This window comes from Salvia miltiorrhiza, chromosome 8, assembly GCF_028751815.1.
Source record: "Salvia miltiorrhiza cultivar Shanhuang (shh) chromosome 8, IMPLAD_Smil_shh, whole genome shotgun sequence".
NCBI classification, from domain to species: domain Eukaryota; kingdom Viridiplantae; phylum Streptophyta; class Magnoliopsida; order Lamiales; family Lamiaceae; genus Salvia; species Salvia miltiorrhiza.
In genome coordinates, this window is record NC_080394.1 from 33,982,378 (window position 1) to 34,002,668 (window position 20,291).

At 37.6% G+C, this 20,291-nt stretch overlaps 4 protein-coding genes across 4 annotated transcripts; 3 read left to right on the forward strand and 1 right to left on the reverse strand.

Moving 5' to 3' along the window:
- Positions 1-1,855: 1,855 nt before the first annotated feature.
- On the forward strand, positions 1,856-8,004 carry LOC130997849 (uncharacterized). The gene is given in 13 exon segments (XM_057923277.1): positions 1,856-2,210; positions 2,665-2,880; positions 3,023-4,129; positions 4,285-4,407; positions 5,147-5,328; positions 5,428-5,659; positions 5,829-5,969; positions 5,971-6,039; positions 6,215-6,340; positions 6,697-6,765; positions 6,915-7,037; positions 7,583-7,633; positions 7,714-8,004. Coding segments are annotated over 13 exon segments (2,838 nt in total). The 5' UTR covers positions 1,856-1,970; the 3' UTR covers positions 7,873-8,004.
- On the reverse strand, positions 7,851-9,222 carry LOC130998372 (expansin-A9-like). Its single transcript, XM_057923793.1, has 3 exons — positions 8,841-9,222; positions 8,458-8,758; positions 7,851-8,380 (listed from the first exon to the last, which is right to left on the reverse strand). Exons 1-3 carry the CDS (start codon positions 9,220-9,222, stop codon positions 8,077-8,079), a joined length of 987 nt encoding a protein of 328 aa, XP_057779776.1. The 3' UTR covers positions 7,851-8,076.
- A 2,407-nt stretch (positions 9,223-11,629) lies between these two features.
- LOC130997850 (thaumatin-like protein 1b) lies at positions 11,630-12,847 on the forward strand. Its single transcript, XM_057923278.1, has 2 exons — positions 11,630-11,747; positions 12,060-12,847. The coding sequence occupies exons 1-2, from the start codon at positions 11,642-11,644 to the stop codon at positions 12,719-12,721; spliced, it is 768 nt and encodes a 255-aa protein (XP_057779261.1). The 5' UTR covers positions 11,630-11,641; the 3' UTR covers positions 12,722-12,847.
- A 3,460-nt stretch (positions 12,848-16,307) lies between these two features.
- LOC130997851 (UDP-glycosyltransferase 73C4-like) lies at positions 16,308-18,029 on the forward strand. The gene has a single exon (XM_057923279.1). The coding sequence runs from the start codon at positions 16,376-16,378 to the stop codon at positions 17,885-17,887; it is 1,512 nt and encodes a 503-aa protein (XP_057779262.1). The 5' UTR covers positions 16,308-16,375; the 3' UTR covers positions 17,888-18,029.
- Positions 18,030-20,291: the final 2,262 nt, after the last annotated feature.

Sequence of the window (20,291 nt, forward strand, 5' to 3'; positions counted from 1 at the left end):
TACCATAAAGCAAAATTTATGAAATCATAGTTGTTCCACCTATCAAATTTCCTTACAAAAATGATTTAAATCAGCTTATATCTAATTATTAATTATGAAATCATATAGTATATAATCTATATAATATATAAAAGAGCAGTTTTCTCCCTCCATTTTTTATCTCTCTTCTCCCATCAATTTTTTAACTATTTTTTTTTCTCTTTTCTTTTTTATAATTTTAATTCTTTTCTAAACATGATCAAATTTAATTTATAAAAAAATATTTAATGTGCATCTTAAGCTTAAGTTCGTCAAAAGATCTTTAATATGGTATAAAAAATTATCAAAAATGAATTTAAAACAAATAGCTTACTAAAATTTTAAAATATTTTATTTTCTTTTTCTTTGTTAAAATTTTTCAACTTGAATGAAAATATTTATTTATTATTATTATTATTATTATTATTATTATTATTATTATGTGAATAATAATGTGTAATATTAATTTTCATTATCAAATAATTTAAAATAATTTAATAACTATAATTATCATTACACTTTATACATAATTGAAATTTGTGTTTTTAAATTCAGAATTTTATTGAGTAATTAGTATTTTATTTTTAAATCATATTTTGCATTTATTATATTTTATTTCTGATTAATATTTATATATTTTTATTTAAACATATCATTTAATTTCGATTTCGCCGTGGCACGGATGGTCTTACTAGTTGCCAATTAAGAGAAAATAAATTGTATTGAAACAAAGGTTGCTGACCACCTCAACATTTTTTCGCCATTCACTTGGATACTTGGATCATTCTGTACAACAAAATTGTAATAAACACGTGTATTGACATGATCTACGTTAAATAAAAAAGATGGTCATGACTTAGACTACTCGCAAGTATTAATACCTTATAAAATTTAACCTTTCTGAGAAAATAATCGTTGTAAAAAGATCCAAAATTGATCTCAATGTCACCAAAATAATTTATTACAACAATACGTATCGACATGTCAATTCCAACTACTTATAAAATTCAACAATTTTGATGTTTTCTTTTGGTCTGTTTTGATGCAAAATTATTTTATAATTTGCGCTTATGTATTTTTTTATTTTAGTTTTTCAAATACTGATGTATGTTGTTAGTTTTTTGGAACAAGTCTAGGAAAAATATATTAACTTTTAAAAAGTTTAAAATTGGATAGGGGATTTTTCTCGTTCCAACCATAACAAACAAACTGAAAAATAATTCTTAATATGATAAAGCAGAAGACGAAATGAAATCAATTAGAAGTAAACATCTCCCACGATATACTAATACCCTATTGTTTTCGCCACATATATTTTTATATCTTATCTTTCCCGAAATTGTAATAATTAGTGCTAGTAGCTTTACACTAAATATGATACTAATTTAACCTAGCGCATCAACTTTGATACGACGTATCATAATATTACAATCACAGATATTTAATTACTTTAGCAATTTTTTTTAATTTTTTTAATCTAGTTTGTCTGCTTCTACCACATCATGTCACTAGTGTTTATTTATGTTCTCCAGCACTAACAGTTTGTCAACATTTTTGCATTATTTATTGACTAAGTTTGGCATTTCAATATAGTTTCTCTCATGATATTTTTAGACGCATTGTCTCCATTATTTATACTAATAAAAATCAAATTTTAATCGGCCAGACACATCTGTTATCTGCTATTGGACCTTATCGAATTGGTCCAGAATTCGACTAATGGGCTCACTTTATTACTTTCGGCTGAAGTGAAGTTGTATACGAGCCCACTTTTTAAACCCAGTATTTCTATTTTTATTTTGATGTATTACAAAGTCCAATGCCCAAACCTAATTGAGAGGGAAAAAGTTAAATTCACAATCTTAAACCCTAAACCCACAAACCTAAATATTCGATTTTTCCAGTTAAACCCAACTTCTACGCCACCACCGGCCGGGAAGGAGTAAGAAGCGATGGTTAAGGCATACCTGAGATACGAGCCGGCGGCAGTGTTCGGCGTGATCGTATCTGTTGATTGTAACATAACGTACGACAGCTCCGGCAAACACCTTTTGGCGGCGGGGTTAGAGAAGCTCGGTGTGTGGCACGTTCGCAAGGGAATCTGCACCAAAGCCCTAGCGCCGTCACCTACATCCACGTCTCGCGGCCCCAAGCTCGCCGTCACCGCCATCGCTGCTTCTCAGTCTTCCTTGGTATTGCTTTCTATCTGTTTGCTTCAATGCGATCTCTTAAGCTCTATATGGAACTATGAGCTGAATTTGTTTACTTATTAGATGCGGCAGCGCGTGGTTTCGGTTGAAGATGTTTGTTCTACATGAATTAAAGATATGGAACTGTTTTTAATATTATAAACGAATGAGTATGCGCATTTATATCTGCACGCACGCACCCACGTACACTGGCGAAGACATTTTTGTATTTTGGTGGAAGTTAGTTGCTGTATGGAAGTTTAGGAAGTTGAATAAAGGTTTCATCTTTGTTCACTTCTCTTGTGAATGGAAAAATGAAGTTTTCAGTACATCTTTGTTTAAGCAATGACAGTGATTGTAGCAATCCATATAAATTCATTTTGACGAATAAAATCTGGGATGTGGACAATATATATTATTCTGTTGGAAAAATTGATAAATGCGCTTGGATTTTCAGATTGCAGGTGGCTATGCTGATGGTACTGTAAGAATATGGGATAGTGAGAAAGGAACATGCGAGACCACTCTAAATGGACATAGATCTCCAGTGACGATTCTTCGATATAACAAGCTTGGATCTTTACTTGCTTCAGGGAGCAAGGACTGTGACATCATTTTATGGGACGTAATTGGTGAAGCAGGGCTGTTTCGCCTTCGAGGGCATCGCGACCAGGTTTAAGTGACGTCTTTAAGATATCTGACTCATTTTCGGATTTACGATTTCTATTGATAAGTTGCACTGTTCTTTTTATGGTCCCATCTTGAATTTTGGTATGGCTTTTTTCTCACTTTTGCTCTGTCTCATTTTTAAATAGGTTACTGATCTTGTGTTCCTAGATTCCAGTAAAAAGTTGGTTAGTTCCTCAAAGGACAAGTTTTTGAGAGTTTGGGATCTTGAAACACAACATTGTGTGCAGATAGTTAGTGGTCATCATAGCGAAATTTGGTCAATTGATGTTGATCCTGATGAGAGGTATTTAGTGTCTGGGTCAGGTGACTCAGAGCTAAGATTTTATTCAATTAAGAATGATTCAGCTGATGGAAAAACTGAGCCTGAAAAAATTGCATTTGATGTTGAAAATGGAAATGCCCCTGCCAGAAACAAATGGGAAGTTTTGAAGCATTTTGGTGATATACGGCGTCAGAGCAAAGATAGGGTTTCCACGGTGCGGTTCAATAAAACTGGTAACTTACTGGCTTGTCAGGTTGCGGGAAAAATTGTTGAGATATTTCGTGTTTTGGATGAGTCTGAATCTAAAAGGAAGGCCAAAAGGAGAATCAACAGAAAGGAGAAAAAAACTTCTAAAAATAAGGCCGAGATAACTGAAAATGGAAATACAGGTATGGAAGTTGAAGAGAGTAGTGAGCTCCTAGTTACAGTCCCTGACATCTTCAAGCCTCTTCAGCCCGTACAAGCTAAGAAGAAGATTTGCTCTATATATTTTTCTCCTATAACTGCAAAAGGCTCACTGGCAACTTTAGCGTTGTCTTTAGACAACAATTCGTTGGAAACTTATTCGATTGGCAGCACTTCTCCAGAAAGAACAAGTGCAATTGAGCTCCACGGACATCGTTCTGTTGTCAGAAGTGTAACTCTTAGCTCGGATAATACTCTTTTGATGTCCACAAGCCATAGCTTGATCAAAATATGGAACCCTAGCACTGGGTCTTGCCTTCGAACTATTGATTCGGGTTATGGATTGTGTGGCCTCTTTGTACCTGGTAATAAGTATGCAGTTGTCGGAACAAAAAAGGGGACATTGGAAATAATTGATGTAAGAAGTGGTACTTGTGTTGACGTAGTTGAAGCTCATGGTGGTGATGTCAGGTCTATTGCTTCAGCACCAGATGGTTTTGTCACCGGGAGTGCAGACCAGGATGTCAAGTTTTGGGCGTATGATTTTGCACAGAAACCTGGTCAAGTGTGTTTCTGATCTCGTCTTGTTTCTTTCACCAAATCTTTTGCTGCTTATAAACTGTATAACATACACTGACACACATATTTAATATTTATATGTTTTCTTTTCCTATGTAAGTAAATGTTCATAATCATGTGTTAATTATTTTAATTCTACAGGATCATAAACATTTGACAGTATCTCCAGTGAGAAATTTGAAAATGAATGATGATGTTGTTGTAATCGCTGTCAGCCCGGAGGGTAAACATATTGCAGTTGCCATGTTGGATTGCACAGTGAAGGTTCGATGACTCTCTTAGTTGCTTGTGTCTCGTATTAGAATCTCTTACATTACTGCCCCAAACAGAGAATCGTATTGCATGTCATAGACGACAATGAATAGCTTCATTTATAGAGAAATCTTCTGATTAGCTGATTTAATTGTGTATTTGTGAGTTATTGCATTTACTAGTAATTAGTGTATAAATGAATATGTTTGTTGGTGTAGGAATGTGACTGTGGTTTTATTAGAGTAAAGGGGAATAATATTCAGATATCGAAACTAAGGAATGATAATTTGCAAAACAAAGAGAAATCCAAACGAGAAGAACTCTCGCTATTCCAAAGCAACTAGTGCTAGACCAAAAATCAAATCCTAGACAAGTCCCCCTCTGAAGGAGAGAGACTTCTTTTATTTCCTAGCTTGACTTCTAGGGGAAGTCAATAGTAGCTTCCAAGAGAAGCTTAACTATAAAGTGGGCTTGCTAAGCCCATGCAGGAACTAGCAGCCCTAAACTTATATTTAATTAAAACATACTATGCTAACACTAAAGAGATAATAAACAGAGCAGCTACACTGCTCGCTATCGACCTTCTACGATAAATCTGCACTCTAACAGGTTTCCACCTTTTGTATCTACATTCTTAATGCTTTTATTTCTGTTTGCGGCATTAATGTGAACAACAAAATTAAAATTTAAAATATACTTCATTGGATGTTTCTAATTTTTTCTATTAATAATTGCTGATTCATTGGATCAGGTCTTCTTCATGGATACCCTTAAATTTTTCCTCTCATTGTATGGCCATAAGCTGCCTGTGTTATGCATGGACATATCTTCTGATGGGGATTTGATTGTTACTGGATCTGCGGACAAAAATCTGAAAATATGGGGTCTGGATTTTGGTGACTGCCATAAGTCCCTTTTTGCTCACGCTGATAGGTAATGGCACTTGGGAAGAAATTAGTTAAAAAGTCCACTTCTCCATCTCCTGAATATATTATTTGGGTTGCTAAATCAGAATTGCTATTTTCATTGCAGTGTCGAGGCAGTTAAGTTTGTCAAAAATACTCACTACATGTTCAGTGTGGGAAGAGATCGTTTGGTGAAATATTGGGACGCAGACAAGTTTGAATTGCTTTTAACTCTTGAAGGTCATCATTCTGAGGTTTCTTGCCTTGCAATCAGCAATCATGGGGATTTTCTATTAACAGGATCTCTTGATAGATCTATTCGCCGTTGGGATCGTACTGAAGAGCCCTTTTTCATTGAGGTAGTGTATTGTGTACTAATTTTCCTTTCAATATCCAGTTAAAAGTCTTGACTTTTGTTTCATTACCTAATACTTTGATTGTATTACAATCCAATCTATGCAAAGTTTGTGTGTAGCTCCTGGTCATTGTGAGATAGTTGAAATGATTGACTCATTATGTACTTTGCAGGAGGAGAAAGAAAAGAGACTGGAAGAGATGTTTGAGACTGACATTGATAATCCATTTGAGAGTAAGTATGCGCCTAAAGAGGAATTACCAGAAGAGGGGGCTGTGGCATTAGCAGGAAAGAAAACTGGAGAAACTGTAACCTGCAGCTGACTCCATTATGGAAGCACTAGATATAGCAGAGGAAGAATTGAAGCGTATTGCCGAACATGAGGTGCTTGTATTATATATCTTGTCATTGCGTCGCTCATAATTAAAGTCTAAAATTCATGTTTTCATCCGTGTTTTTCTCTCTTTTTATATTGATGCCCCTTCAGATTTGACAGACGTGCACAGTCTAAATGTATCCCGAATGTCATCTTAAGCCCTTTTTTATATTTTGTGTTCAGGAGAGATCACAAGGGAAGGTTGCTGATTTCCAGCCAAACATTCTTATGCTTGGCCTTTCTCCATCTGATTTTGTTTTGCGTGCAGTATCAAGTGTTCACACGAATGATTTGGAGCAGGCATTGCTAGTAAGTTTGGTTGGTTTTGCTTCTGTTTGTGAAATTTTGTATGTTTAATTATGTTGACTGACATTTTTCTCCTTGTCGGTGATTGTGTTGACTGCGTACTCTTCTATTTCTTCCAAATTTCCACTAAAAGAACTTTTAACCAGGAACAGTCTGATGAGATATAAGAAAAGAGAATATTTATTTACATGTCTTTTATTTTTTCCACAACTATCTCCTTGGCCTCTGATGTGGATATGTTACTAGGAAAATTTATCACCTGTTTTTAAAGGGGAATTTATCACCATCTTAATCTAGTATTATGTTTTCCTCATTTGGGGAAAGAAGTATAATCTATTTTTACTAATGCAATTTTGCAGGCTCTGCCATTCTCTGATTCCTTAAGGGTTCTATCCTATTTGAAAGAGTGGGTTGCTTACCCTGAAAAGGTTAGTGTGTCTAGGCATAGAAATTATACACTTAAAATTGATAAAGTATTCTAGCTGTGATCACTGGAGCATTCAAATAACGAGCAATCTCTGATGGCTGCTTTTCTTTTATTCCACATAATTCATTTGGTGTGTTTTTCTATTGTCAGGTTGAGCTTGTATGTCGGGTTTCGACTGTGTTGCTGCAGATCCATCATTACCAACTAACCTCTACTGTCTCTGCCAGGCCCATTCTATCTCTTCTCAAAGACATCTTGCATGCTAGGGTCAAGGTAATTTTTGAATGGAATTTGATAAAATCTGATCCAGCAAGGTGCTTTTAATCTATAAAACCTCTAGCTTGGAATGCATCTTTTTAAATTATCTTTTTCATCGTGATATACAGTATGCCCATGACATGAAAAAGAAAAGTACCTTTGAGAAAGTCAGATAAAAAAACTGCTCTATTTTTTTCTGTTAACAAGTGAAAGTGAATGCAATGAAAGCTTTTAATATTTGGAAAGAATTAACTTTTGAGTATTTGACTACATGTACAAGATATGTACACCTGATGCCACTTGAAACCACGCCCTTGAAAAATTTATTATGCACCAAATCTTCTGACTTTTCTCTCAATTGATTTATGAGGAACTCTCGACAAAGTTAACTTGAAAAATAACATATCAGAGAAGAGATTGGCTCTTAAACTTGGCTAGTCAAAATAGAATCTCCACCATTATGTGTTAGTGAATGCTTTCTCACGTTTAATTCTTGGATTTTGCCTGCAAATCATTGTCTGGAGGCGTATGTAACTAACTTGACGTTTCTGTTTTGTCAGGAATGCAAAGATACCTTAGGGTTCAATTTGGCAGCGATGGACCATGTAAAGGTAATTAGTTAGTTCCGGGCCCCTTATTATTGATTTTAATCATTACAGGAGTTAACAATAACTTGTAAATTCTGGCCCAGCAATTGATGGCTGCAAAGTCTGATGCACCGTTCCGGGATGCCAAAACAAAATTAATGGAGATCCGTGCACAGTATGCCCATCATGCTGTGCAAACTCGAGAGCAAAGAAGGAAGAAGAAGAAGCAAAAGAAGCTGGATGATGGCCACGTTTGGTCGTGATTCTTGGGTAACAGTATATAACCCAAATTTTGCACGAATGTTGTTGTATATATACATGTTGCAGCCTTAAGGCCGGATATGTAACTCCTACTTTGAGTCGTTCAAATGAGCCTATTCATTGTTGTAGTATTATACACATTTCTGTCGAATCATTATTCTTTTTCCAATAGCTATACCTATAACATAAGTATGCATGATTGTAGTTCATGCCACGTTCTTGCCTTGATAAGTCTTGCCAAATTGCCAGTCTTGTGGGGCAGCTTGCTCCGTGATTACACTTTTGCCGTCGCCAGTCGTGATTCTAAATGTCAGCTTCTTCCCGACTAGGTGTTCGTTGGTATCCCACTTGTCGCCGTAGTTGTGTTTCAACGCCACCCACTGCTCTCCGACCTTCACCTCTACCTTGGACACATCACCGGCGCCGCCCACGTTTGTAATTCCGATCATGTTGAAATACGGATTCCCTGTTACTTTGAATCGAATACCCCCATGTCTCTTGCATGGAACCCTAAAGCATAAGCACAAGCACCACATCAAATCAAATCCATTCAAATTCCAATGTCAATACGCTCCTTCCTTAATTACCTGCGGTATTTGACAGGGACGATGCCACCCTTGTGCTCGGCGATCTTGTGGAACGCCGGTTGCGACAGGTCGAAGTGCTCCTTGGGCGAATTGCACCACCCCTCGCCCCCCGGTGGGCAAAAGTCCGTGGCGGTGATGTGCACTGTTGGCTGGCCGGGTTTGCACCATTCGCTGGGTTCGCTGCATTTGATCTCGAAGCAAGCTCCGCACGCCATCCCATCTTCGAACAATACTGTGCTCAATGCCGTTGTCTCCGAACCGTAGATCTGTTTATCACTCTCCTCGTACCCGCATGCCCCCCCTGCATATATACCATCTTATAATGCATCAGCTCAGCTCAGCTGCAACATATGAAAATGGTAACAAAAACAGAAGCCGATGACCTATTGTGCCGTCGGGTGCGCCATAGAAGGTTGCATGGGCATCCTTCCATGCACCAGGCTCGGGCCCTTGGTCGGGACTAGGACATGTCTGAGGCAGGGGCCCGTGGCGCCTGTGGGTGTTTTCGTGTTCATGATGTGCATGCGGGTGTTCATGCTCATGATGTGCATGTGGATGTGAACGGGCATGTGGGTGTTCATGCTCATGATGTGCATGTGGATGAGGATGTGAGCCGTGTTCATGCTCATGTGCGTGGCGCCGAGTGGCGTGGTGCGTATGATCATCTTCTGCGTGTTGATGCTCGTGTGCGTGAGCCAGCGCAACCATGAGGATTACGAGTGACGGCAAAATTGCTTGCGAGGTAGCTGCCGTAACTGTCGACATCGTGATTGGATAAAATCATAACAGTGGAGGTATGGAATGTCCATGTTTAGAGTGATTTCATTATTTATATTCAATGGGGGCATGTAACTCCACCATAATAGCGGGGTATGTTTCGAATGCTTCATTGTAAAAAAATAAAATAAAATAAAATAAATACATACATAGCTTGTCCCTGAATGACGGAAATTGTTTTAAATTGTACAATTTTAGAATTTTCTCTTGATTCTCTTCCACCTCCAATAATTGGATCTCGCATTATTCATCTACATTTTGGTATCCAACGTCGGATAAATATACCTCTCTTCCAATAAATAAAATAAATAAACCATGTCCTTTTCAAGTTTATATGTAGGGCAGTCCTTATTTATAGTGTTTAGGTGGTTTTAGGGCAGTCCTCAAAGACCAAATGCTAACTCTATTAATATATGTGCAGATTATAAAGTAATTGATTTTTTATAACATGGCTGGAAGCCTGGACCTTCAGTTAAACTGGTTCAATTAGCTAGTTAGAATTAATTAAAGCCACTAGTTAAATCAATTGGATTATTCGTCCAGTTGTACTACTAGCACAGATTAAAAGCATAATTCAAGATGACAATTCATTACCACCTCCCTCCATAAAAAATATATATTAACACAAATTTTAATAAAATAGTTGATAAATTATTTCTTGATGAAAAGTCCGACTATATATGTTAAAATGATGAATAATTGAGGTTGAATTATAAAGATTAAGTGGGGATCATACATTTTGTTTTTCGGTAAATAAGGATGTAAAGTTGAATTATAAGGATATAGTATTAAGTCATGTCTTAAAAAGAAAGTGATATATTCTATGTGGATGTCGAATAAAATAATTGTGCCACACTTTAACAGACAAAGAAGATAATTAATATATATATATATATATTAATTATCTTCTTTGTCTGTATATATATATATATATTATATATATATATATATATATATATATATATATATAGTGCACGGACATCATTCATCGAGATAATTTGCAAAAATAAGTATAGATAAATACAAAATTATGTTAAAAATTAATTCTCTTGTCCACTAAGGGGCGTTTACTTGCATGATTGATAAAATACATTATTGAATATTTGTATCCTTTCTTTCTTACTCTTTCAATGGGATAAAACTCAAAATGATTAAAATAATTAAGACTATTGAAATATCCCAAAGTTCCAATCCATCAAAATAAATAAAGAATCAAGACTAATTCTTCAAAATAAACAGAACCCAAGTACAATGAAAACTATCCATTCTTAAAATTTGGCAAAAAGTCCAATTTTTTCTTGGCAATTCAAACATTATTGCATTTGAAAAAACTATGCAAATCATAATAAATGTACAATTCCTTCGTCAATGAATTTGCAAAAAATGTACTCCACATTCAGCGGTCTTCTCCAAAAGGATAAATATATTTGTAAAATTTAAAATATGTTTATACCTAACATCCATTTTGTCGATAAATTGATAGAATGTTGAACTTTAATTAACTTTATATTTTTATATTAAATTCACCTCTCTCCATTAATTAATTTCATAATAATTGCATATGTATATATTAGATTCAATGAATTTGATTTAAATCCATTTATTGTTCTTAATAAATATGATACTTTCATTAATCAATAAAGTGTATATATACAAACACGTAGCTCATCCTCATATACATTTTTGGGTCATTCCTCATCAATGCCATCTACTAAATCATATTAGAAAATCAAATATTTAAGGGTTAATAGTGTTTTATGTTCCGAACTTTCGTTATTTTTTTTTGATAAAATGTCTTGACATTTCACTCTCTCTTCTAAAACATCTTAAACTTTCAACAATTTTTATAAAATGTCCCGAACTTTTAGCGTTTTTCTATAAAATATTTCAAATTTTCGTTTTCTCCTAAAAAACCCCGAACTTTCAATATTTTCTATAAAATATTCCGTTTCACAAAATTCAGTGGCTGAAAGATGACTCTTCTCATAATGTTTGCAGTCAAGTTCTGAATCTTATATTACTAAGTTGATAATTTGAGACTTCTCTTGGGAAATGAGTCATCTTTCCGTCACAAGATTTTGTATTGCGGGACATTTATAGAAAACGACGAAAGTTCAGAGCTTTTTAGGGGGAAAAAACAAAGTTTGGGATATTTTATGGACACTGTTGAAAGTTCAGATTTTTTAAAAGAAAATAAAAGTTGGGGACATTTTATAGAAAATGCTGAAAGTTTGGAGTTTTTTAAGAGAAAATAAAAGTTTGGAACATTTTACGGAAAACGTTGAAAATTCGGGACATAAAATATTATTAACCCAATATTTAATGTAGGATCTTCAAATCAGGTCGGATTTAACACGAATTGAATATACATATTTTTATAAAGCCTTCACCGATGCACACTATATATATGTCATATTACTTCATTCAAATTCAACAACAAATCAAGTTCAAGACATCTCCCATGGAAATTAAGATCTTGACTTCCCTTCTTCTAGCGATATGCTGTTTTTCATGTAAATCATTATTTCTCTATCCTTGATTTCTATTTATTTATTTTCTAACGCAAGGAAAAATCTACTACAGTACTATTTTTCGTATTCTCATATACAAACTTTGTTTATATGCAACAAGCCAAATCACATTAGACTTGTTCACTATGAGCCTAAATAATTTTTTTTGAGGGAAAGTAATGAACTTACTTGTTTTACGTACCGATTAATTAAATGATATAGAATTTCTATTTATTATTATGCCCTTTTCATACTAGGTGGTTTTCCTCTCCAAATTTCGAATATAAAATTAAAATCATCTAAAACTTGTGGCAGGGGCTGATGCAGCTGTATTCACTGTGAGAAACAACTGCAGATTTCCAATATGGCCAGCAGCTCTAACCGGAACCGGTTCGCCAGTCCTAACCGGGTTCGAGCTACAACCGCGGGCTTCAAGAGACCTCACCATCCCGGCTCCATGGTCGGGTCGAATCTGGGGCCGGTTCCAATGCTCCAAGTCGGGGCGGTTCACATGCGCAAGCGGCGATTGCAACTCGGGCCGAGTCGAATGCAACGGCGCCGGCGGCACACCTCCCGTAACCCTAGTGGAATTCACGCTGGCAGGAGACGGAGGCAAAGACTTCTACGACGTGAGCCTCGTGGACGGATTTAATCTTCCCGTGAGGGTGAGCCCCTCCGGAGGAAACTGCCCGTCGACGGGCTGCCCGGCTGATATGAATATGAGCTGCCCCAGTGAACTGAGCGTGAGAGGGGCGGGTGGCGCGGTGGTTGGGTGCAAGAGCGCGTGTCTTGCATTCAAGCAGCCGCAGTATTGTTGCACGGGCGCGTATAGTAGTCCGGCGACGTGCAAGCCGACGAGCTACTCGCAGATATTCAAGTCGCGATGCCCGCAGGCTTATAGCTACGCTTACGATGATAGAACCAGCACCTTTACGTGCCCAACCGGGAACAATTATGTCGTTACATTCTGCCCTTAAATCAACTTGCTCCGAATAAGGTGCTCATGTTTCAAGTGTTAAATTACCCATGTCAAATGAAACAAACAAGAATATTATTAAAGTTAAATCTATGTTTAAGAAGAATTTTCATCAATCATCTCGAAGAATTATCTATTTTACAAAAGATATATAAAAAAGTGAAAAATAATTGTTGCACGCCCTTAGAAATTAATACTCCCTCCGTCTACGAAATGAGTACCCATATTTTCTTTTTCGTCCGTCCACGAAATGAGTACCCATTTCCCTTTTTGGCAAGTGTACCCCACACATCTCTTTAATTAATATACTAAAAAAATGGGACCCTTAAACTATTAACACTACCCTCCATATATTTTTTAAAACCCGTGCCGTTCACAAATGAGTACTCATTTCGTGGACGGATGGAGTAACACTTAGGAGCCGGTATAGAGACCTCTATTAGCAAGAAATCTCCTTTCAAAGGTGTTTGGAGTCAAACCGAGTGAAAGTGATCCGAGTTTGTACCTATACTATCTAGCCTTATTTTTTACGAGTTTTTTAGAAAACCTTCTCCCTCCCCCGCCCCCACCCTCCTTTAGGTGCTAGTGGCTGTCTTCCCCTTGAATATATGCCCAAAGTTTTCAGTTTGTAATCTTTTATTTTATTTTAATTATTTAATACATTATTTTCATCAAAAAATAACACCAACGAAAAATAATTATAGATTTTATTAATTTTATCTTGGCGGTCAGACGGTGGTGCAGTCTTAACGCATTAATCTTTAGGATCGATCAGTCCATTTTTTTTAAAATCTTTTTCTATCTAAATTGGGATTAGTCAAATTCTTTTGTTTTGAACATTGACTTTTTTATTTTTTAAATACTAGCATCGAGTTGGAGAAGATCTCATTCGCTGAACCAATATACTGATCATGTATTATTGTGTATGTTTTTTAGTCCACGTAACAATATTTCTTTTTATTACTCCATCCGTCCTCACATTTGGATATGGAGATTAAGAGTATGAAATTAGTAGATAAATTGAGTTGCTAGAAATTATTTAAATATTATTTTAAAAGTAGATATAAAGAGAGAATACAATTCTTTTAATTATTTGTCAGAAAATGAATGAAACATTTGTAATGAGATATGTTTAGGGATGGCAACGGGCCGGATCTGGACCGGGTCTGGCCAATACCAGATCCAGATCCGTTTTCATATACCAGATCCAGATCCGGATCCAGATCCGCAGGATCTGAAAATTTTAGATCCAGATCCGTCAGATCCGCGGATCCGCGGGTCCAGATCCATGGATCTACTATTTTCAAATTAAATTCAAAAATAAATTCACAAAGTCAACAATATTTAACACTTGGTGGAATCATCTTCAAGTATATTTACATTCACAAGTTGATCAACAAACTCTTCTTCATTCAACTTATTTTCACTCGCCTGCAAAAACAAAACAAATCATAAATCACTTATTTTCACACTCCTACAAAAACAGTCATAATCACGACTAACACAATTACTACTCATATATGTAATTACATGGCCTGCAATTCCAAGATCATATCTTAAAAAAGTCCAGATGCACATTTTTTCATTTGAAAAATTAAAAAGCATATTTACACTTACAAGGGTACAAAAAATAAAACGTCTATTAACCCAAAACTATCAAATTCAATAACATGTGATCTTGACTTCCACTTGTGATACAAAAACTATATTCATTATTCAGAGCAGTGCATTATTGAGTTTTTGTTTTCCTAAACATTTTTAATTAATCATAGTATAATATTGGATTGAGAATTTTGGTAAAAACAATGTCAAGATCGTTTACATTAATTTAAGGGAAAAAATAGCTCTGGTTCCTCACTGATATTTTCGCCAAGTTTAAGACAAACAATTCATAAATTTCGAATATAAATCAATTCAAATCAGAATCAAAATTTCAGTCATAAACATGCTCAAAATCAAAATCTAACCTTTGATTCAGAGCATCCTGTGGGAGACAAACTCATGGCTGAACGACGTCGGCGCCGCGGCGGTGGAGTCTGGCGGCGAACGAATTGTAGAAGGAGACCGGCAATGGGAGTTCGTGCGGCTGGAGTAGCACAAACTGGAGAAGGCGACCGGCGATAGGGAGTTCGTGCGGTTGGGCGGACGAAGTGTGCTGCACTGCTGCTGCTGTTCCGTATTTCTTCGGCGGCGGGCGGGCGAGCGAAGTGGAGAAGGCGACCGACGATGGGAGTTCGTGCGGCTGGGCGGACGAAGTGTGCTACACTGCTGCTGCTGTTCCCTATTTCTCCGGTGGCGGGCGGGCGAGCGAAGTGGAGAAGGCGACCGGCGATGGAGGTGAGGCGGCGTGACTGAGGCCGAGAAGGAGATGGCCGATGGAAGATGGGAGTGAGGCGGCGCATGAGTGAAGTTGAAGAACCGAGAGGGGAGAGAGAGATGAATTAGAAATTAGGTTTTCGAAGTTATTCTATTTTTTTTTAAATTTTTAATATATCTAATATTATAAATAAAATAAATATAAAAAATAAATAATAAAATTTGAATTAAATCGGATCCACGGGTCGGATCTGGGTCGGATCCGGATCTCAAATGTCAAGATCCAGATCCAGATCCGTTTTAGAAAATGAGATCCAGATCCGCGGATCCAAAAAATTGAGATCCAGATCCGTAAAATCGGATCTGGATCCACGGATCTGGACCGGGTCCAGGATCCATTGCCATCCCTAGATATGTTATTATAAAAAATGAGACATTTGTAATGGGACGTAGAAAGTATCAATATTAATAGTCTATATTTTAAAAATTATATATATCTAGTACATAAAATATCATGAATTTATTTGTGTTCACTTGTTAATTAAATCTCGTATGTGACAATAAAATCTTGTGTGATTCTCCATTTTAATTTGTGTAGCATGTTATATATGCTGCACAAATGTCGACCACATGCATCTAGAATTCGTGTTGGGTGAGTGAGATAAACTTTCAAAGCATGGGTCCGAACCGAAGTCTCATACCCTTATTTGACAAATAGTTAACGTGCACGTCAGTACCTGCAGCATCAACTCGAAGCTTCTCTGCATCAGTTTCTCGCTATAACTTGTCTGTCACATTCATCAATCAAGAATTACTGTCTTTTGCTTCGGAAAGAGAATTAAGTAATTGAATTCATTATTTATTGTTTGGTTTGGATAATGAGATAATCATTACCCTTACTTGAGAGTAACTTAATCACCTAATTTGTTACCCCTCAAAATAGAGGGGAAACAAAAGAAAGAGAATCTCTTACTAATGATTCATTTCCATTGTTAAACCAAATACTCAATAAAAATAATGGTTATTGTTATCATTCCACTCCTTTATTTAATTTCAATATTCACTTTTCATTCATCTACTTGAACCAAACGAGCACTTAATGTGAACCACCAGTAGTGTTTCATCCACATGCATCAGTTTCATAGTTGATACCACAAGAAAAAGTTGCGTGACAGCCTAACTATATCCTTCAATCTGCTGGTGTATACTCTTACATCATCACACACACTTCCAACTTAGAAACTTCCAAGCTTCCGGTATTTATCCCACTACTCCAAATTAATCACCATAAACCAAACTAATTAAGCCATCTCTCTCTCTCAGAGATAGTTCAACTACAATGTCGGCCAATGGCAAACCGCCTCATTTCGTCCTGTTCCCGTTCATGGCGCAAGGCCATCTGATTCCCGCGGTGGATTTGGCCAAGCTTCTGGCGAAGCACGGAGTCGACGTCTCGATTCTCGTCACTCCAAAGAACGGCAGCAGAGTAAATAAAACGGTGGAGCGCGCAATCGCCTCCGGATTGAGCATCCGCATCTTCCACCTGAGGCTGCCCTGCGCCGAGGCCGGCCTGCCCGAGGGCTGCGAACATTTTGACGCGCTGCCGTCGAAGCATTACATGGTGAACTTCTTCAAGGCAACCGGCATGCTGCGGGAGCAGGTCCAGGATTTGCTCGTCCAACTCAATCCTACTTGTTTGATAGCCGATATGAGTTTTCCATGGGCCACGGAAATGGCTCGCCAACTGGGAATCCCTCGCCTCGAGTTTCACGGCACCTGCTGCTTTTCTCTCACGTGCATGAACGTCTTGCGGGCCTCCAAGCTTCTAGAAGATGTAGCTACTGATACAGAGTATTTCGTTGTGCCGGATTTGCCTCATCGTATCGAGCTCACCAAAGTTCAGCTCAGGGGCTCCGTTGAAGATTTGTCGCCGGAATTGGTTGAGTTCCGGCGCCAGCTCATCAACTCCGAGGGCGGCTCGGCCGGAACGGTGGCCAACACTTTTCAAGAGCTGGAGACTGAATATGTCCGGAAATACGCTAATCTCCGAGGCAATAAGGTCTGGTGCATCGGACCAGTTTCGCTCTGCAACGTGGAGGATTCCGACAAGGAGGAGAGAGGCAACACGGCGGCGATTGGCGGACACGACTGCTTGAAATGGCTTGACTCGCACGCCCCCGGCTCTGTCATCTACGTCTGCCTAGGGAGCATATCGCGCGTGGCCGCCGCGCAGCTGATAGAGATGGGATTAGGCCTAGAAGCTTCCAACCGCCCCTTCGTTTGGGTGATCAGGCAAGCCTCCGACGAGTTCGTGTCGTGGCTGACGGAGGAGAAATTCGAGCAGCGGATCGGAGGGAGGGGGCTCTTGATCCGGGGGTGGGCGCCGCAGGTGCTGATCCTGTCCCACCCATCGGTGGGAGGGTTTCTAACGCACTGCGGGTGGAACTCGACTCTCGAGGGCGTGAGCGCCGGCGTGCCGATGATCACGTGGCCCGTGTTCGCGGAGCAGTTCTGCAACGAGAAGTTCATCGTGAACGTGATCAAAACTGGGGTGAGAGTAGGCGTGGAGATTCCGGTGGTGCTAGGGATGGACGATGGTGCTGCGGTGCAGGTGAGGAGCGATGATGTGAAGATGGCGATTGATGAGTTGATGGAGGGAGGAGAGGAAGGGGCGGAGAGGAGAGAGAGGGCACGGAAGCTTGGAGAGGCGGCCAAGAGGGCGGTGGAGGAAGGAGGCTCGTCGCAGCTAAACATGACGCAGCTTATACAAGATATGGTAGTGCTCAAGGCCAAGTATGTAGACAAATCTGCAGATGCTACAAAGATAGATGAGATTTCTTCTCCAATTTGAAGTCCAGTGAAGTAGAAGAAATGCAGTCCTTCCTACAAATTCTGGAATTTGCTTGTTCATTCAAATTCCTTTATTTTATTTTATTTTCTCTTTTTTTAAATGCCTTGTGAATATTATTAAGGGTAAATATCACTTTATGTCCCATCGTTTGACCGAATTATCGATTATGTCCCAACTTATCGATAATATCTAATCGATACCCAACCTAACAACATTTTTTCAATTGTGTCCCCTAAAAATTTTCCGGCGCCCAGAAGATGATGTGGAACGCCGGAAACTGTGACGTGGATTTATTAAAACAGTTGGAATTTCAAACATTATTAAACTTTTTAAAAACAAAAATACAAATACTTATGTGGCAACAACGCAGGAGCCGAGTTCACTCATGCAGTCGCCGCTTCCGTCACCGTCTCCGGCCTCCTCGGGCCGAGCTACATGAATATCGAGTCTTCGTTGTTCCCGATCAACACCGGCGTCCACAGTTACGAAGGAATCTCAAAGCCTCTGTTGGCGGTGCAAGTCACGGAGCTCGACGACGGCATCTTCATCGGCTGCGCCGCTAACCACGTCGCCGTGGACGGTATTCCACTTCAACAAAGAAGAGTTAAGTCAATTGAAGGCTAAAGCCAATTCCGAAGCCGGCACTGACAAAATATCTACTCTTCAAGCACTCATGGCGCATCTATGGCGGAGCACGATGCGCTCTCAAGCAGCTAACAACGATCCAACTACTCGCGCTTCGATAATCCTCATTGGCGCAAGAGCGAGGGTGTCGTCTTTGCCGGATGGATATTTTGGGAACGCGTTCGGTGCTGCTTCGCTGTCGATCAGCGAGGGCGAGATATTGCAGAAATTAGGTTTGGGCGCCGCCGCGCTCAGGATAAATGAGGTGATTTCTCAAACTCGTTAGTTTTGTTTTAGTGCCACATATATACTTTTTTTTTAAAGTTTATTATAGCTGGCAAATCCAACTGTTTTAATAAATCCACGTCACAGTTTCCGGCGTTCCACATCATCTTCCGGGCGCCGGAAAATTTTTAGGGGACACAATTGAAAAAATGTTGTTAGGTTGGGTACCGATTAGATATTATCGATAAGTTGAGACATAATCGATAATTCGGCCAAACGATGGGACATAAAGTGATATTTACCCTATTATTAATTACTTTAGTTGTTTTATAGTAATATATATAAATTATGATTTTACTACTATATTCTTTATTCACATTTTTGTCTTTTTCTCGATTCTCCACTGCCTCTATCTCGGATCACAGATGGGATCCTCTGTCCCATAATATTGTGTGTACCATGTATATCACTCTTCATTTCTTTGTTTTATAAAAATAAAAATTATTATTATATTATAAACTCTAATTAGTATTTATCATTGAAAAATTAAAATTTAAAAAATTATATACCCTAACTTTGAATTAATAAACCCAAATAATCTATTATTAATTCAAATAAATATATAAAAATAATTATAAACCCTAAATGGATGAGTGAACCCTTGTTAATTATCTTTATATTATATAAAAGCATAATAAATTAAAATTGAATAAAAAATAATTTAAAAATTTAAAGAAATGAAGAGTGGTACACGTGGTACACACTATATTTTGGGACAGAGGATCCCATTTGCTCGGATCAGCAACGCCGCCGCATTCTGTTTTTTTTCTCTAGCGTCATCGCCGCCTCTCAAATTTTGTAACTATTTTTAGGATTTTGTGAAAATCATGTAAAATTTAATTTTGAAAAAATACATTGTTACACCATTTTGATTTTGTATAGTAGCGAAAAGTGTGTATAAATACACAATACAATTGGTCACAATAACTATATATTATTTTCGTAATTTTATTTATATGGATATAATTTCTTTTTACTCTATAGTTTTGGTTAAAATAGGATGTTGCCTCTAGGAGGAATATAGTTTATGTACTATATAATGCACAACTTTGAAAGGACAAATATTCTTTCACTAGTTTCTTTTTGGCAAAACACATTTATACGTTCTTATTACACCTATGCATATTTTCGTTAGGTTTTTGTACAAACTTATTGTTTTAATATAGATTTTTGTACTTTTATTTTCTCTTTTGTTGGATCCTTATTTATTGAATGTAATAAGTCTGTTAGTTTCTCAATCATTTTCTTCGTTGACATGAAAAGTAGTCTTGCTGCCTTAGTACAAAATGGAATGACTTACTAGCAGTGGCGAAGCTAGGAATTTTGTTCGGGGGATTGAATTTTTATGGGGTTCGGGGGCGATAGCCCCTGTTTTTTTAGACATTCCATACATTTTAGATATTTCTTTTTATCAAAATAGAAGCATAAGAGTAATAATAAAGAACAACATTTTCATAGATTATATAATTTCAATACATTACAAATTTTTTTAGGA

What these genes read in the sequence shown, in the direction of transcription:
- LOC130997851 (XM_057923279.1), top strand. Translation starts at nt 16,376, where the DNA reads ATGTCGGCCAATGGCAAACCGCCTCATTTCGTCCTGTTCCCGTTCATG.
- LOC130998372 (XM_057923793.1), bottom strand. Translation starts at nt 9,222, where the DNA reads ATGTCGACAGTTACGGCAGCTACCTCGCAAGCAATTTTGCCGTCACTC. An exon ending in CGCACCCGACGGCACAATAG is followed by an intron (nt 8,759 to 8,840) that starts GTCATCGGCTTC and finishes GTATATATGCAG; the next exon opens with GGGGGGCATGCGGGTACGAG. An exon ending in GTCCCTGTCAAATACCGCAG is followed by an intron (nt 8,381 to 8,457) that starts GTAATTAAGGAA and finishes CTTATGCTTTAG; the next exon opens with GGTTCCATGCAAGAGACATG.
- LOC130997850 (XM_057923278.1), top strand. Translation starts at nt 11,642, where the DNA reads ATGTCATATTACTTCATTCAAATTCAACAACAAATCAAGTTCAAGACA. An exon ending in AGCGATATGCTGTTTTTCAT is followed by an intron (nt 11,748 to 12,059) that starts GTAAATCATTAT and finishes AACTTGTGGCAG; the next exon opens with GGGCTGATGCAGCTGTATTC.